Source organism: Gambusia affinis, linkage group LG18 (assembly GCF_019740435.1).
Source record: "Gambusia affinis linkage group LG18, SWU_Gaff_1.0, whole genome shotgun sequence".
Lineage (NCBI taxonomy): Eukaryota > Metazoa > Chordata > Actinopteri > Cyprinodontiformes > Poeciliidae > Gambusia > Gambusia affinis.
In genome coordinates, this window is record NC_057885.1 from 23621077 (window position 1) to 23639424 (window position 18348).

An 18348-nucleotide genomic window follows, 5' to 3' on the forward strand; every position below is an offset into this window, starting at 1 on the left:
CAGCACAAACACAAAACACACCATCTTGTATTGATTCCTTAAGGTTTTATTTTTGCAAGACAAGATTTGAAGAATATTTTGCTTGATGATCCTTTTTAATCAGCTGCTGCAGATCCAGAATGCCGCTGCTGGAATCCTGACTAAAACCAGGATGATAGAGCACATCACCCAGTTCTAAAGTTCTTCCTCTGAGAGAAAACACTTTAAAATACTGTTAGTTTATGAATCAACGAATGCCTTAGCAACACAATACATTACATAACTGAACAACAGTTTGATGTGCAATGATGACATTCTGCAAAATGTAATGTTCACTGTTTCTCTCAACTCTTGACTGTGTCTTCTGTTACTTTGTGTTTTTGTGATTTAAAGCACTTTGAAATTCTTTCTGCTATACGAATAAACTTCATTGATCTTTGTTTATAACATATTCAGTATGCTTATTAAAGAGAGACAATCCAGCTGATGTTCACTTGTCACTTCATTCCTTTGGTTGCATTAAAGAGAGAAATTAAAATTAATTTTATTCATATAGCACATTGTCAGCAACAAGGCAATACAAAGTGATTACAGGAATTAAAAGTAAATACAAACAGAATAATAAACCAGAGGAAAGAAGGGAAAAAAATCCCTGAATCTAATGTTGATCTAAAGTATATAAACTAGGTGCTCTTGTTGAAGGTTGCTAGATAAGTATAAGTGTCCTCTGGTCCAATTCCTTTTCTGGTTTGGAAGATCAGGAGTCTAAAACAAAGGTGCTAAGGTAGTTTTTCTGCATCCTATGTTTGGACTAATCCCTGTTCTGGGTTACTAAATAAGTGAAATTATTCTCTGGACTTTCTAAGTATGCTCTAAATTTGTAAAATTAATGAGTAGTTTCTAAGTAATAAAAACTAAATGAAATTATATGAAGTAAAGAAGCAGAAATATCTTTGGGTTTTCTATGAAGGTGCAAAAAGGCAGGTAAACAGAAACACCTGGCACTGATCCTCCACTGGTTCTGTTTTACACTTCAGGCCTCTTTGGGAACCTCACAGTTTTCAGGCTTTCTTGGCGCAGACTGAAGGCTTACGGCCACCACACCAGTAGTCATCCCAGCACTTTGCATCTAGAAATAAGGGAATAAATCAGTCATCGCAAAGACAGAACCCTGATAAAACCTTACACAGTATCATTTTTGTAAAAGTTTTTCAACTAAAACTTTTAAACCAATGCTCCTACTGTTACTGCTGTAAATGTAGATGGAAATCAACTAAAAAGTTTACATGCACAGTAAATAAGCTTTTACCCATGAGTCATTTTGTCAACTCAAAAATCACACTTGTGTGAAATTATCTTATACCTGAATTGTTTATGTGTAAGCAGCGCTGCATGCCTTCATCGTTATTAGGCTCTCCTGGACACCAGTTTGTGTAGCTAAAACGATTTCCATCACTCCACAACCAAATATTCTCCTGAAAGACAAAGTTCAGCAGATGACACATTTCATGCAATGTTTCACAAAATACTTCACAAATAAAGTGCACTGGTAACAATACCTCCTGTGCATTAGAGCCTCCAACCCATGCCACATTGGACTCATGACTTGCTGTAAATATCAAAGTCTGAATCTGACGGTACTCGTTCATGTTGGGAATTGATGCAAGGTTTGCCCCCATGGACAGACAGTTTCTCTGTAGACAAACAAACAAAGATGTGCTGAAGAAGTGTGTGAACTTAGTTAATTAAGAACTGTGCAATAAAAGAGAGCAAAAGAAAAGAAGAGTCTGGTTGGAAATCACCTCGGCTCGAGCCCAAGTCATCTCATCGGCAACATATTGAAAACAGCGACTGTTGATCAGAGTCCAGCCAAAAGGACAAGAAACTTCTTCTGATAACAAACAAATGGATTCAGAGTTCAGATCAAGAGCTTTATGTGGCTTTAGTCTGACAATAACATTGTTCAGTTGAATCAAAATTATGTAAGATTTAATTATAAATTACATAAACTGACACGTGTGCAAGTCAAAACTACATATATGCTTTGCAAGGAACAGTGGAGACATTTTAAGAAAAGTCCATTAAATATTCTGAAGAGAAAGTATGTATATTTTAATAAAGTACTCTACAAGAAGATCAGTTTATTTTAAAGTTTGTGCTCTGAGGAAATAAAAAATAACAAAAACACCCACTGACCGACACCAGGAGTACCATCATTGGAGATAGTTGTGGATATTTAAAACTAGTGTGCCTAGAATTAGTGTGTTTGCTTGTATTTTAGTCACTTTATGATTTCTTCATAAGTAATAAATACTCACGGTTAGCAATCATCACAACCTTCATGGAGAAAACAAGAAGGAAAACAGCCAACAACTTCATGATGGAGACGATGGAAATACAAAAGCTGAAGGCAAATCGAAATAAAGCACACAGGTTAAGAACATTCAAACAATGGCACAAAAAAGATGAGCAGAAATGTGATCAGCAAACCTGATGCAGAATGATCTGTATTCTTAGAAAGCCAGGACCTTTTGCTGAAACCGTAGAATCACTTAATATTTATAGAGCTTCTGATTTTGCTTCTTTCACAAGATGAGGAAATGAAATTTCTCAGAAATGAACCGTTAGTCCACATCTGGTTCAACAGGAACTGAAAGAGTTGCAACTAAGTCCTACATCTTTACACTACAGGTTTCTCTGTTTGGTTGTACTCTTTGTTTTTATGTGCATTTTGACAAAGTTCACACATCAAATAATATATTTATTTTTACTTTTCTATTTAGAAGGCAAAAAGCAAATAAATTCTTTAGACTAAGCACAATAAACAGGCGTTTGCCTCGTCTCACAGACTGAGTGACTCTGGAGGAAAGAGACGAGAGGAAACCAGGACAACTATGACCACGCTGAAGGAGCTTCAGGCTTCAGCAGCTCAGATATGAGACTCTGCATCAGGAGCAGATTGGCCAAATGGTTGGGGAGATTTCCCAAAAGGCCATTCTGTTCTAAACCTGCCAGTGGTGAGTATGGTTTATATTTTTACCCCATAAATAAAGTGCAAATATAGCTTCACGTTTCTTTCAAAATACTGTGGCGTGTGTTTAGCGATCACTAAGATGCATTCAACAAACAAGAGAGAGCATACAGCTCTGATCGTGAGCATCTACATTTATTCCCAGGCCCATGAACGCAACCCAACAAAACTTTACGCCTCTGCTCATTTATTCGATCCAGCGCCACATAGAATGAGAGTGGTACTGGTGTGCTCTCACTGAACAGTTATGCTGGCTGTTTTCTAGGTGTGTTTGTCAGTTGGTGGCGGAAATTCTCCTGATCGATCTGAATGGCCGGATTTCCAAATCAAACCAACCACAGCCTGCAATGGACTTGGCCTAATGAGCCAAACTTTTTGTTATTTTTGGATTTTTATTTTCACAGTCCATTTTATTTACACAATCTTTAAAATGAGAAGGAATAAAGTCTTGAAATATTTTCATTATTTCAGCTATAATGTGATGTCAGGAAGTGGCAGAGTTTCACACATGAAAATCACAAAATGCAGCGATACACTTTGCATTGTAAAGTCCAGACATGAGGAGGTTTTAGTACTTTGACTCCAATCAGGATCACATTGTTCCAAAACAAACAGACAAGCAGCTGTTTCTCTCTGAGCTGGAAACAGAGCTGCTGGTCGCCCCTTGCTTCATCAACATGCTAAGATAGACCTGAATTTTCATACAGCTCATCTATATCTCTGTATCTCAGAGCTTGTTTATGGCCTTTTGACACAATTCCCAGATATTCAAAAGAGTTAGAAATGGCCCAAATAGACCTTGGTACAGTTTGATATATCCTGATCTCTTGTAACAAACCCATCCTTCTCTTACATGTTTTCTATTCTCACTTTAGAAAATGTAATGAGGAGACGCTGACTCAGCTTATATGGATGATTATTGTCATCCAACCATGTTTCTGTCAGGAGCAGAACATCAATATTCTGCTCAGAGATGAAGTCACTAGTGAACAGTCCTTTTGCTGGCAGTAATCTTATGTGCACACAAGGTCACAGCAAATAACACAAATGGTAATCAAGATCACTAGGCAGGACAAGCCACTGCTCCCACAGCGCCCTCTGGTGGAACTTAGGAAGAAAACACTGAGCACCCAGAGAACACCACAGATCCCCGACACAAACAGCCAGACCGAGGCCGGTTTTCAGGTGGTGTCGGTCCGCTTTCTGAATACAGACTGACCAACTTTAGGAAACATACCGGTACATCTTTTTGGACTTCATAAGCCACCGTTGCTGAGTATTGTGGTAGAAATGAGCCTTGCAGATGCTGCATGTACTGCTTGTAGTGACATCATACCTGATCTTCCATTTTCTGCTTAGTGATGCAGCATGTGATGGATATGGAGGCCCAAAACTGACATAATTGAAAATAAAAGCAAATATATTTTGCTTTTCCTTGTCCTTACACATGCATTTTCATCAGAAAATGAACATAGTTTTAATATAAACTATAGACTATCTTGTCTCCACCTTTTACTTTTGTGAAAAGAGGAGAAAAGGTTTTAAAAAGAATTTCTGGTAAAAGATCAATCTCAAAATAAAGTTTTGCTTGGAAACTTTTCAGCCTCTCAAATTAGCAGCACTGTTACGCCCCCAAGGTTTAGGGGTTCAGGGGCGGTAACATAAAAATGTCCAGAGAAGAAGGGATTATATATAAAGGTGATTTATTACAAAAAAAAGAGAGTAGGTTTCACAGAACCAAGGCCCTCCAGTTGAATGCACAGGTTTCTATTTTAGATCATTTGTGCTCAGCACCTTTCACAGAATCAACTCCTCACTTAGCAACTTATTCATGGAAATAAAAGTTGCTGCAACATTTGATTTAAACAGCATGACTACAAGCTTGAAGGAAGTGAAATTAAAAACAGGCTGAGTTTTTTTTTTCCCTCGCAATTTTTATTTATTTTTATATTTTGCAGGAAAAAAGAAACATGCAGCAGTCATCCTCCACTCTGTTTTAAGCCGCAGCCTCTGTGGGTGGTGAGTTTTTCTTGACGCAGACAGACGGCAGCTTAAGAGAACACTTCACGTCATCCCAGCACAGTTTTTCTAGGAGCAAGAAAACAAATCACACCACAAAAAATATCACCTCCTGTCAGTGCAGTAAATGTTCATACAGGTCAACTATAAAAGTTAGTATTCACAATAAATCAGTGTTTGTGTGAAATGTTCTTTTACTTGAATAGTTCATCTGAATGCAGTTCTGGCGGATAAGTCCGTTAGGTTGTCCTGGACACCAGTTGGTGAAGGTCACAGGGGATCCATCGCTCCAAAACCAAATGTTATCCTGGAAGACAACATTCAGCAGATGACACCTTTCATCCAATGTTTCACAAAGTACTTAAGAACCAATGAGTACTGGTAACAATACCTCCTGTGCATCAGAGCCTCCGATCCACGCTGTAATGATCTTATTAGCTGCCTTAAATATCAGAGTCTGAATCTCTTGGTAATCCTCTTTGCTGTGAACTGATGCAAGGTTTGCCCCCAAGGACAGACAGTGTTTCTACAGACAAACACATAATGATGTGTTGAAGAAGTATCTGGACTTTGTTAACTAAGTACTGAGAAATAAAAGACAGCAAGAAAAAAAATGAAGAGAACATTGTTGTCAGAAATCACCTCAGCTGCAGCCCAAGTCTTGGCAATAGCAACAAAACTGAAACAGCGATCTTTGATTGCAGTCCATCCAGTGGGACACTCAACAGTTCTCCTGAACAAATGAACTTGTTCTGACAAACAAATGCAGAGTTCAGACTGAGTGGTGTGTGTGTTATGAGTCTTATAACAACCTTACTCGCTATAAGAGCTTATATTTGTGACAGACTGCAACATCAAAATGATGTGACCTAAAATTTATTCTAAAAGATAAATCTCACATAAGGTAGAGTGGAGACAAGATAATAAGTTCTGGAGAAGGAATACTTTATGTTTTAATAAAATATTTTACAAGAAGATATATTGTAGAGTTTGCGTTTTGAGCACTAATGCAGAGGAAATCAAAACAATGAGTGAAAACATCCACTGACCGTCACCAGGAGAGCCATGATCTGATCCTCCTTCAACAGGAGTTAGTACGTTTGTAACTTTACGATTCTTTATATTTAATAAATACTCACCGTCACCATGTACCACTGAGTATTTCTCCATGATGGAGAACAGAAGGAGGAACCCAGCCAACGACTTCATGGTGCAGATGATGACACGATGCAAATTTGCAAGCTGAAGAAAAGACAAAATAAAGCAAAGCACACATGTTAAGAAAATTCAAACAATGGTGCAAAAAAGATATTTTATCAGCAAACCTGATGGGGAATGATCTGCCTCCTCAGCCAGCACCTTCAGTCCTAACTAACTGCAGAACCACTGGCTATTTATAGAGCTTTTAATTTAGCTACTTTCTCAAAATGATGAAATTGGAGATAAATTTCTGGTCCAACAGGAACTGAAAGTGTTACAATGAAGTCTTACACTTTGACACAACAGCAGCAGACTGTTCCTAAACTAACTGATGAGCAGGACAAATTCACCAGAGTTAAGATTTCAGGGTTAGTTCATATTAGAGTGCAGTGTTTTCACCATAAACTGCTCACTATTAGTGTGATAACCAGCGGTACCAGATTGGTTTTGAGGTGTGGGGTCCAACCTTTGTTGCACTCTGAATGTTCAATTGTCACGAGGACACGAGTCAATCAGTTCAGTGGGTTTGTCCCAAAGTAAACACCTTTTACCTGGAGGACAGAGCTGTTGGGTCTGGCTGCTGATTTACTGACTGCTTGCTATTAAATGAGTTCTGGTCAAAGAGATTTGGAGGAAAATAATCGGAAAAATGGTTAATAGTTGTCAGTGGGGAAAATGACTTTAGTCCATTTTCAAAACTGGAGTCTGGAAAAATGTAAAAGTTGGATAAATGGCTGCAGCCAATCCAAGAACAGCTAAACACGATATTAAACGATCAACGATATTAAAGCAAAAAGGTTTTATCATCATTGCATCAAATGCATATGCTGTACATTTTCTAATTAATAATGAGTTTTGGTGCATCATTCTATTAACTATTTATAGTTAACTATTTATAGTTAACTATCCTGGAACCCTTTAACAGTTTAACGTCCTCAGATGGGAGAGAGCAGGACAAGCTGTTCCTCTCGTCCTGCTCCAGGACAAACTGTTTCAGATAAAAACATTTTTATCTAATGTTTTCAGACAAAAAACACTTTAACACATTATATCAATTCACAAATCTGATTAAAACAACAAAATGTAATAAAGTAAAACACCATCACATAATAAGGGTCAAAATGATAAGGATTTAATTTTAGAGAAGTTGTAACTTTTCAGATAAACCCAGCAGCTCTTGGTGAAACCGTTTCCTCGTTCTGCCCGTCAGAGGACTGACCTCAGACTTTGGTCAAGGTTTAGTAACATTAAAACTACGTCCAGTGAAATTCAGGGTGTTTGGTAAATTACAATGTTGACTTCAATTAAAGGAGTTAAGAGGATAAAATGGTGTTTTATGTAGTTAAACACTTGATTCAGTGAGTTGAGGGCCTCTTGTGATATAAAGGTTTTAAAAATGGACTGATGTTGGTGGCACTGAGTGTGGAACCTGTACAGATTGGCCCCTGGTCCTCCACCCAGGGCCAATCTCTGGCCCCTGGTCCTCCACCCAGGGCCAATCTGTGGTCCTGGTCCTCCACCCAGGGCCAAACTCTGGTCCTGGTCCTCCACCCAGGGCCAAACTGTGGTCCTGGTCCTCCACCCAGGGCCAATCTGTGGTCCTGGTCCTCCACCCAGGGCCAATCTGTGGTCCTGGTCCTCCACCCAGGGCCAATCTGTGGTCCTGGTCCTCCACCCAGGGCCAATCTGTGGTCCTGGTCCTCCACCCAGGGCCAAACTCTGGTCCTGGTCCTCCACCCAGGGCCAATCTGTGGTCCTGGTCCTCCACCCAGGGCCAAACTCTGGTCCTGGTCCTCCACCCAGGGCCAATCTGTGGTCCTGGTCCTCCACCCAGGGCCAAACTCTGGTCCTGGTCCTCCACCCAGGGCCAATCTCTGGTCCTGGTCCTCCACCCAGGGCCAATCTGTGGTCCTGGTCCTCCACCCAGGGCCAAACTCTGGTCCTGGTCCTCCACCCAGGGCCAAACTCTGGTCCTGGTCCTCCACCCAGGGCCAATCTCTGGTCCTGGTCCTCCACCCAGGGCCAATCTGTGGTCCTGGTCCTCCACCCAGGGCCAATCTGTGGTCCTGGTCCTCCACCCAGGGCCAAACTCTGGTCCTGGTCCTCCACCCAGGGCCAATCTCTGGTCCTGGTCCTCCACCCAGGGCCAAACTCTGGTCCTGGTCCTCCACCCAGGGCCAATCTCTGGTCCTGGTCCTCCACCCAGGGCCAATCTCTGGTCCTGGTCCTCCACCCAGGGCCAAACTCTGGTCCTGGTCCTCCACCCAGGGCCAATCTCTGGTCCTGGTCCTCCACCCAGGGCCAATCTCTGGTCCTGGTCCTCCACCCAGGGCCAATCTGTGGTCCTGGTCCTCCACCCAGGGCCAATCTCTGGTCCTGGTCCTCCACCCAGGGCCAATCTCTGGCCCCTGGTCCTCCACCCAGGGCCAATCTCTGGCCCCTGGTCCTCCACCCAGGGCCAATCTCTGGTCCTGGTCCTCCACCCAGGGCCAAACTCTGGTCCTGGTCCTCCACCCAGGGCCAAACTCTGGTCCTGGTCCTCCATCCAGGGCCAAACTCTGGTCCTGGTCCTCCACCCAGGGCCAATCTCTGGTCCTGGTCCTCCACCCAGGGCCAATCTCTGGTCCTGGTCCTCCACCCAGGGCCAATCTCTGGGTCAAATGTCAAAACTTAAGCTAAATGCACAAAGCTCCAGGATTTTTATGGAAAAATTTTGTGGTTTTAAAGACATGAATGTCAGATTTTCTCTCTCCTCTTGGCTTCCCCACATCAAACTGTTGGCTAACCAAACCTCTGAACGGCTCATCAGTTAAAATATCAACACCTGCTTCTGTAACTCTGTCTGACATCAGAGACCACAGAACAAACTATTATTACGAGCAAATGGGACAGAGAGAAACTAAAGTAAACACAAGAGTTGAACGTGAGCCTGAATGTTGGAGCCAAAGCAGATCAGTTAACGAAAGCTGGAAATATCATCTTACATGGATCCGTGTAAAATTAAATAAAAACGTTCCACTACATGACTCAACACGTCAAACAAACTCAGAGGAAACATGTAACAGCTGCACTTTAAATATTGACACTGCAGCACAGAAAGTAGCAAACTAGAAAACTTTCCCCATTTTAAAACTTTCATTAGTTCCAGTGTGACAAAATGTCACTTTAAATGAAACTTTTGGTGATTTACTTGATGCCAATTATTTTCCAGTACCTGTTTACTGTCCAACAACACATTTAATATATCTCGGTACAATTGTAACTAATTATTATTAAATCCTGAGGAAATAACTTCAAACACATACCTTTTAATGAGAGCACTCACTCACTCACTCACTCACTCACTCACTCACTCACTCACTCACTCACTCACTCACTCACTCACTCACTCACTCACTCACTCACTCACTCACTCACTCACTCACTCACTCACTCACTCACTCACTCACTCACTCACTCACTCACTCACTCACTCACTCACTCTTTGTTGTTGATCCCTTTTTACCAAATCAAAGTGTCACAAAGATGCAGACATTGCAGACTAACATCCAGTCACTGGAAATTAAAAGCAATTAATGATTGGGGTCATTAATAAGTGATTAAATTTTGTAATAAGGGTTCCTCTGTATCTCTCTCACTTTTATTACAGCAATAAAACAGTTTTTGTCATTCAGATTTACATTTTAATCTGAATAAATAAACACACATTTTTGAAAATGATTCTAAAACTTAACAAAAATATACAAAAGGAAATAATGCACATCCCTACTTAAAACAAAATAAATATATTAAGTGCAGCAGTTTACATGAACATTCACAGTTATAGTAGGAAACAGGAGAAAAGACAAAGACCCAGAAACCATCCCAGAGCTCAATACTGTAGAAACTGAACATGTTGCCAAAGAACAACATTTAATTCAAACAATTAAATAAAAATCAAAGTGTGCACTCTAACAGGAGGAGCACAAAAACATGAAACTGAATGCAACTACAATAAAAACAAAGTTGATTCATTCCACAACTTTTTAAAAACCTGATAAAAAAATTATTTATCACATTTCCATCCAGCCGACTAGTGTTAGATATTAAATATTAAATTATATAACCAGCAATGTAACAGTAATGTATCTGGAGATAAACTATTGCACACATTCAACGTCTTTACAGCAGGACAGAAAGCAACTCTGTGCATAAGAGGGAATATTTAAATTAAGAAACCATCAATGTTCGTTTCTAATCTTCATCTTTCAACAGAAACAAACTTTAGAGAAATCAGTTTCATCTTCACTACGATCAACTCTGACTTTATTTTTTAGAAGAAAAAGCAGCAGAGGAAAATGTTAAAAACGTAAAAATCGGAATTGCATTAAGAAAGAATTACAAGAGTACAAACTTTAATTTCCAGTTGCACCAGAATTTCCTCTCTGGAAGAAGAAATTTCTATTCTATTCTGTTTCTATTTTACTCTAATTCTATAAACTCAGCAGGTTTTTCTGGCTGGAGAATCACATAGCAGAAATATAAATGCTACTTATTGTATCAAAGTCATTCTTATGAATTCACAGTTGATCCTCTTGTAAAACATAAAACCTACATTTTAGAGCTAAACTTTGATTAGAAATAATTGATTTATTTGCTGAAAAGTTTTTCAGTGCTCTGGTAAACCAGGGAGAGGAAAGTAAATGTTTCTGGAACAAAAAGATGGAAGAACCCCTAAAGAGAGTTTGCGTTGACGCAACCGAGCGTCCGGATGTGGGTCGGTGGACAGAACCATCATCCCGGTTTCATCATCCTTTTGGACCAGAGGTGCTGAAATCAACACAGCTGGACAGCTGTGATTACGGACAAGTTTGTGTTTCGTGTGGCCAAGACCGAGATTCACACTCTGGTTTTCGGAGCTTAGAAGTTTTGAGGAGTTTTGTTTTGTTACAAAAAACTCCCTTTTCTCTGAGTTGTGGTCTGAAGACCTGGGGAATTGTGGGTAATCCAGTGAGGACTCAGGGGAAAATCCTGGCTGGTTGTTTTTGGAAGCAGCAGGCATGGATTGGATTTCCCCCAACAGTTTACAGATAATCTGATCTTTCTTGCAGTTCTGTAACTTGAGATCAGCCAACTCTTTTTTCAGATTCTCAATGATCCTGTTTGCTGTGTTGTCGACCTCATCAGTCTCACTTGGTGGGTTCAGTAGGAAAGCGTCTTCGCAGGTGACTCCTGTTAATTCATGATCCGACGAAATTCCTGGGGTTTGCTGCTTCCGCTCAGCTACAGGGACAAAAACAAAAATAATCAGGATTCACATCAACTGTCAAAGAACGAACTAAGTTTAAGATGCCAATTAATCATATGCGTACTGTACTCAATCAACTACTGCATTAACGACCCCCTTTTAAAATCTGATTGTTTAATTTATTGGATAAAGTTCAGATTTACCATATTTAGAATATGCCCACCAGACGCCACAGACACAAAGTCCAAGAAAACAAACTGCAGCTATCAGTTGAACACAGAAGACAGTTATACTGCAGGGCCTGGACCTCGTCCACTGAGCTGAAACAACAACATGGAAAAGATCAATATTCATGTGAACTGCTTAAAATTTAATCAACAATTAAATCCCTTCACAAGAGGAACCTGAGTTTGTTCCAGCGTCACTGAACGATCTTTGGTATTTTAGCCTGTTGTGCATTTTATTTTATGTTGTTTAAGGTAAGATCATCTTTTCTCCAATAAAATGTTAGACCGTTAATAGATAAACGGTGCGACTTTATGAAATGTAACATTTTGATTAGATTTAGTTAAATCATAAAGTGAAAAGTCAGCTTTGTACCTGGAAGGAGGATTTCTGCAGTTCTGCTCTGGTTGGTCTGTGGCTGTTTGACTCTGCAGACAATCCTGTTAACACAAATCAGTGTTTAAATTAATTATCTTCTATGCTTGTAGTTCTGGACCTAGTTTTAATCTCATTATGAACACTCCTGCTAACACTTTGTCTTGCCCTTGTTATTATCATTTAAAAACAGTAAACAGATGATAACATTAATCTCCCACCATTTCTAAAACTCTGGCAGATTCCTAATGACTGCCTTTGAGCTCCCTCTAGTGGTCAGACACAGAAAGGCCATATTGACTTATTTTAGGCCTGTTCGTATTTGAACCCTCAACAACCTTTTTTGTTAAACCTTTTTCATAAAATGTCCAGGATCTAACACTTTTCTTAAGGCTGCAATCATCACTGTTTCTGATGCACACTTTTTTCTTCCACTCAACTTTCTACAACTATACTTGGATACAGCATTCTGTGAAAAGCCACCATTCTTTTCCTCTTACTGTAAAGGGAGAAAATGACCATTTTCTGGAGGCTCAAGACCTGATTTGAGTTAATTAGCTGAAAAGTGTTTGACATTAAAAGTTAACTTTTTCACAACGTTCTTATTTTCTGAATTTTTGGAGTTCATTTCCTGAGTCAATCATTAAAATGACAAAAAAATTAAATCTTGAAATATTTTCACTCTTTCAGCTGCAGCAACTGTTGGATGTCAGCAGGTGGCAGAATTGCATCATTGTGTTTCCTGCAACCTTTTGTAATGGTTTTCACAGACAGTCACAAAGTGCAGTGATGCTCTTTGCATTGTCACCGATAAGCAGATCTTCCTCCAGAATGCTTCTGGTTCCCTGATGGTGCAATTCAAGAGAATCTCTGTCTGAATTACTACCAGAAAATGAACAAAAGTCAGAAAAGGTAACTGCAGTGGTCAAGAGTCAAAGCTCAGATTTATTTTCTCTGGCTAAAGCAACTTCAATCTGAAGAATTATTTACCACCAAGTCACTTAAACTGGCTCTGATAAATATAATATCAGCAAAATGACTTTTAGTTCATGACTTCATCACTTCTAACAGAAAAATGGTTGGATGAAAATAATGAATTAAATTTGACTCTTGAGTAAAAAGCTTCATGCAAAGCACCAAAGTATGTGGCAAAACTTTTCAATGACTTTAGTGAGTTCTTATCTTTAATAAGCTTTGGTTTTAACTGTTTAATAATTGACTTTAACATCCATCCATCTGCTGGGACTCAACTTTGTCAGCTACTCTGAATAATTAATAATTAACTTGAACTGAAATTGTTTCTTTTTGTTTGGTAAAGTGCCTTGAGATGATCAGTTGTGAATTAATGTTATAGAAATAAAAGAGGGAAAAAAGCTGTGAAATACTTTAAAACTTTGGTCTGACTCAACGTGTTAAACAGGCAGCAAAACATCAAGGATTCACTCCAGACCTGATTATCAGTAAAGGTGTAAAAGTTTCCAGTGTTTGTAGGTGATGCCGTCCTGTCTGATCATTTCTCTGTTATCTCAGAGAGGAAAGTTTCCGTCGACTCCCTTAGTAAAACGGATGTTATTACAACAATTATGGACCATACAGCTGAACCTTTTTATCAAATCTACTCTTCCTCCTCGGCTTAATCTTGACCAGGTAGATAGTTTCCATTCTAAAATTTGACTTATCACCAAATTACATTAAAGCCATAAAACCTTCCAGACCTCTCAGATCGTCTGGTTCTCGTCTACTTTGCATCCCCAGAACCAGAAACAAACATGGAGAAGCAGCATTCAGTTTCTTTGCACCCCAAATCTGGAAGAAACTTCCAGAAAACTGCAAAACAGCCGAAACACTGATATCCTTCAAATCAAGGCTAAAATCTCCACCTGTTAGGAGGGAATATTGATACTTGATGGGTGATTGGTTGATGATTTTGATGTTTATTGGTTGTTCCATAATTGGTTGCTCTATTATGTCTCTTTAATTTGAACTGCCTTGTTTCTGAAATGTGCTAATTTAATAATGTTGACTTTGATTTTTATCTAGTTTCTTTCTTTTATTCTCATTTTAATCTTTCTACTAGTAACTCTGTTGTGCAGCAACATCTTGCTCTGTGTTCTGGTAGTTGGAAAGTAAGGAAAAGAAAAGCAGGAAGCTCAATCTTCCAAGCTGGTAAAGTTTAACAGTAAGCAGGTAGATGATTGAATAGTTGGTTGGTTCATTGACCAACCAACTAAATTAAATCCTGACCTTTTTGCCCAGAGTTGAGTAAAAAGGCAGAAACAGAGGAAAACATGAAGAGTTCTTCTGTTACCTGGTTGTGTGACTTTGCACGATGGCCGTTTGCCTCACTGTGTAACATTCAGTGGGATCTGCTCTTCGTGTCTCCACAGTGTATGTGATGTTCCTCCCTTTTTCATCCACCATCTCCATCAGCGGAGCCGGCAGCCAGCAGGTCGCCTCACAGGCCACCGTCACTCTCTGGTTCTGATCAGAATCCACCGAAAGCCTCGGCTCGGACACTGCAGCTGGAGAAATGAGCGAACATTAAAATCCAGTATTAGTTTGGAAAATGTTGAGCTTACAGAAAAGGCAAACTGAAGCTGTCATACCAACAACCAGCTGCACGCCGGTAGCCTCTCTGCTTCCGTTCCTTTGGATGATCAAACACTGATAGGTCCCGGCGTCTGACGGCTTCACGTTGGAGATCCTCAGAGAGACGTTCCCGTCTTTCACCTCCCTCATGAAGAGACTCGTCCTGAACTCAAAGTCCAGGTTCTTCATCTCAAACGTCTCAAAGCCATTGCGGTACAAGAAGACCACGTTCGGCTTCAGGCCTTCCTTGGACCACTCCACTGTTGGCAGGTCATCACTGCCAGAGGTCGTCAAGCTGCAGGGCAGGACGGCATTCTCACCTGCAAAGGTCACGACCTTCTGGGGGTTAAGATTCCCAGAGAAACAACCTGCAAGACAAGATAAAGGATGTAAAACATGATAAAAGTTTTAATTTCATAAACAACGTGTGTGTGAAATAAATATTGTTTAGGCTAAAGTAAAAGTAGTAGTTTAATAGTAAATTATGACAATATTTTCTCTCCTTTTAAAACTCTCTCTCCAGTTCTTAGAGATTTTCAGTTTTAATCACAGAAACTGATTTGACTCTTAATGCAAAGACAACCAGGTTTCTGAAGAAACTCTGCAGATATTCCCCCATTCTTCACGTGATTCTGCAATCCTACACTTTCCTTTCAGCCCTCTGAACCCGACCCACCTTTCTGCACAGAAGACACTCCCATCAAGTGAGAAGGAGGAACCATATCAGGTCTATGATTCAGACAACTTGTTCGGGCAAAGTATGAACAATAACTCCAGCGTGCACAAGATAAAACCCAGCAGGTTTGCAGCTCCTTCAGGGTGTGGTCACCTTAAACCTTTCCACTCCTAGAAGTACAGTTCACATGCACAACCTGGCAACGTGAATGGATCAAGCAAATAAATCTTCCAGACTGTCAAAAATAAACTGTCAGTTTCAGTAGCGTGATTCAGAGAGCACGATTCACACAGACGTGAATCATGCTCTCTGTGTTTACAACATGTCCCCGGAAGATTTTGAATGTTGTGCAACTTTGAAACAGATTTACTCAGGAAACAGCTGATTAGTCAAAAAGTGCACAGCTTAATGCAGGAGGACATAATGTTATGATCATGAACAAATGTCAATGTCTCCAAAGTCTTGGCTGCAGTCTGCAGTGTAATTGAATGTGAAGGGAAATTCCCGTAGTTGTTGACGTTTCAGGGTCACTAGGATCACTACAGATAGGAAAGGAATGTTCATCTAATGAATTTTATTGCACATTTTTTGCAATAAATTTAAATTAACCTACTGAGTGGCTCATTATTTTGGACTGGGATATACTACATTTCATAGCTATACAATATTTATGTTCAAATCTTGTCCTTGCTGTAACAGTATTTTTATTTTCAGATGTTTGTATATCTATATCTTTGTATGAATCTTTTTGTGTTGATTCCCTGTCACGTCGGTTCTGTTGTACAGAAATTTCACCATCGTGGGAAAACTAAAGAATTCCTGTTCTGTTCCAAATCCTACATCAACGTAACTTACAGCGAGTTCTTGAGTTTACAGAAAGCATTGAGTCGTAAGTCGTATTAAAACCAGTTTTAATACTGTTTGAGAAGAAAATAATACACATATAGATTAATATTTATTCAACATATATATATATATATATATATATATATATATATATATATATATATATATATATATATATATATAACAGGAGTCACGTTAGAATGTGCTGTATAAAGTACAACAGAACAGTTTATGACCAGACAGGAGCCTGAAATCCCAAAATGTTTTGGCCATTTTTGGAGAGCAGAGGGTCAAAGATCTGCTGAAGGGACTGAAGTTACTAAAACTGAAAATCATTTATTTGCAGAGCAACGTGTTTCAGCTTGTGGCCTCCAACTCAACTTCAACTTTTCCCCTCCAAACCAGAAGTTCCTGTTGAAACATCATCAACAATGAAAGTGGTTTAATGTGTCCCAGACGTTAGAGCTCACATCTCTGATTTACGTCAGGACTGAGGTTAGGATGGGTGGGGCCTTGTTGAGAGTCAGGAGTTCTGGTTCTGTTGCACAACCCGGCAACTTGAATGGATCAAGCAAATAAATCTTCCAGACAGAAAAATAAACTATCATTAGTTTCATAACCGTATTAAGACACAACACAGACGTCACTCATGCTCTCTCTGTTTATCAGACAGAGCATGGCCAGGATTTCTACCACCACCAATACAAACTACCAACCATACACCTCTATCTCTCTCCACTCTGAGCATGCTCAGGACCTGCTGCATATCATGCACTGACAAGGCACAACACAGCATAATTAAACAAGAACAAATTAAAAGGTAATTCTGGCAACTATTGTAACGTTTTGTATTCAGTCTGGTCTGAGTTGGATGGGGCCTGCAAAGTGTTTGGTGCCCTTTTTCCAGCAACCATTGGCCAGAAGGTTGGGTGCACAGGAAATAAGGTCAGTCCAACATACACACACCCACACACACAATAAATGATTATTTAAATTCTCCTTTACCTCAGCATTAATTTAGACTCGTCTAACAGTCATGTTTAGGATTAATGGAGGAAGCCAGCAGACCAGAGAGAACCATGAAGACCCAAGGAGGGCTGGGAATCCTGGATCCCTCTTGCTAAAAGGCAGCAGAGTCACCAGCTGCACTACTAAACAACCTTAGGATCATTTTTGAAAGAGAAAATATTTCCCAATATTTCGAGCAGCAATGAGTTCTACAGGCTTTGTCACAAGACTCAGTTATCCTGTTACACTTCATGTAAAAACACCTGCTCCTGTAACCCTGTCTGACATCAGAGACCACAGAACAAACTAGTATTACGAGCAAATGGGACGGAGAGAAAACTAAAGTAAACACAAGAGATGAACTTGAGCCTGAATGTTGGAGCCAAATCAGATCAGTTAACGAAAGCTGGAAATCCCGTCTGACGTGGATCAGTGTAAAATGAAATAAACCCATGACTCAACACGTCAAGCAAACCTAAACATCACTTCATGTTACATTTAATACCAGTTAGTACTGGTTTAAACTGGTATTTGTTTAAAAGAAACAAACTGGAGCAGCTGCACTTTAACTGTTTATACTGCAAAACAGAATGAAACAAGAATCTGGAAAACTTTCAACAGTTCCAGTGAAATTAAATCTCACTTTAAATGTTATTTTTACTGAATTTACAACACATTCAACATTTACAGGTACATTTGTAACTCATTAAGATGAAATCCAGAGCAAATAACTTCAAACTTTCTTCTACACATACCTGTTGATGAGAGCAGTCCCAGAACAAAGTAAAGACAAAAATACATCACTGTTCTCTGCTTCTATGAGAAAAGTTTGACTAAACTTTTCCACATCTGGACGCAGCTCTAAAGGCGTTTTCAAGACATCTGATCTGGATCTGATCAAACTTCATTCAGGAAATCTCCCTTTCTCTCTCTCTCTCTTGTGGGCGGGGCTTAGACTGAGGCGTATTGAAGATTGTGAAATGTTGAATGGAGAGATGACTCATCCTGACATGTTTTTTTCACAAATTTTAACTCTTATCATCTATGCTCCACCTCTGGTTGGACTTACAGCCACATTTCTGCTTTCCATGTTTTCCACTGACTTTCCATCTTCTTCTTGAATGATTTGTAAGATTTTAAAGATTTATTTTGAAACCTGATTACTAATCGTTT

At 39.7% G+C, this 18348-nt stretch overlaps 3 protein-coding genes across 3 annotated transcripts; all 3 read right to left on the minus strand.

Moving 5' to 3' along the window:
* Positions 1-30: 30 nt before the first annotated feature.
* LOC122821083 (ladderlectin-like) lies at positions 31-2576 on the minus strand. Its single transcript, XM_044098959.1, has 6 exons — positions 2470-2576; positions 2298-2383; positions 1782-1870; positions 1539-1673; positions 1343-1454; positions 31-1108 (listed from the first exon to the last, which is right to left on the minus strand). Exons 2-6 carry the CDS (start codon positions 2356-2358, stop codon positions 1041-1043), a joined length of 465 nt encoding a protein of 154 aa, XP_043954894.1. The 5' UTR covers positions 2359-2383; positions 2470-2576; the 3' UTR covers positions 31-1040.
* A 2120-nt stretch (positions 2577-4696) lies between these two features.
* On the minus strand, positions 4697-6460 carry LOC122821077 (ladderlectin-like). Its single transcript, XM_044098951.1, has 6 exons — positions 6355-6460; positions 6169-6271; positions 5672-5781; positions 5421-5555; positions 5228-5336; positions 4697-5098 (listed from the first exon to the last, which is right to left on the minus strand). The coding sequence occupies exons 2-6, from the start codon at positions 6236-6238 to the stop codon at positions 5007-5009; spliced, it is 516 nt and encodes a 171-aa protein (XP_043954886.1). The 5' UTR covers positions 6239-6271; positions 6355-6460; the 3' UTR covers positions 4697-5006.
* Positions 6461-9860: 3400 nt separating this feature from the next.
* On the minus strand, positions 9861-18092 carry LOC122820999 (selection and upkeep of intraepithelial T-cells protein 8-like). Its single transcript, XM_044098786.1, has 6 exons — positions 17931-18092; positions 14663-15013; positions 14365-14578; positions 12057-12121; positions 11660-11776; positions 9861-11491 (listed from the first exon to the last, which is right to left on the minus strand). Exons 1-6 carry the CDS (start codon positions 17974-17976, stop codon positions 10878-10880), a joined length of 1407 nt encoding a protein of 468 aa, XP_043954721.1. The 5' UTR covers positions 17977-18092; the 3' UTR covers positions 9861-10877.
* Between the last annotated feature and the right edge of the window lie 256 nt (positions 18093-18348).

Coding starts and splice junctions, on each gene's coding strand:
- LOC122821083 (XM_044098959.1), bottom strand. CDS start 2,358: ATGAAGTTGTTGGCTGTTTTCCTTCTTGTTTTCTCCATGAAGGTTGTG. Junction 1,674..1,781: donor TGACTTGGGCTCGAGCCGAG/GTGATTTCCAAC, acceptor GTTTGTCTACAG/AGAAACTGTCTGTCCATGGG. Junction 1,109..1,342: donor CTTACACATAAACAATTCAG/GTATAAGATAAT, acceptor CCTTATTTCTAG/ATGCAAAGTGCTGGGATGAC.
- LOC122820999 (XM_044098786.1), bottom strand. CDS start 17,976: ATGTATTTTTGTCTTTACTTTGTTCTGGGACTGCTCTCATCAACAG. Junction 14,579..14,662: donor CGGCGTGCAGCTGGTTGTTG/GTATGACAGCTT, acceptor TCATTTCTCCAG/CTGCAGTGTCCGAGCCGAGG. Junction 11,777..12,056: donor TGCAGAAATCCTCCTTCCAG/GTACAAAGCTGA, acceptor TTGTTGTTTCAG/CTCAGTGGACGAGGTCCAGG.
- LOC122821077 (XM_044098951.1), bottom strand. CDS start 6,238: ATGAAGTCGTTGGCTGGGTTCCTCCTTCTGTTCTCCATCATGGAGAAA. Junction 5,782..6,168: donor CTCAGTGGTACATGGTGACG/GTGAGTATTTAT, acceptor TTTGTTTGTCAG/AACAAGTTCATTTGTTCAGG. Junction 5,099..5,227: donor CATTCAGATGAACTATTCAA/GTAAAAGAACAT, acceptor TCTTGCTCCTAG/AAAAACTGTGCTGGGATGAC.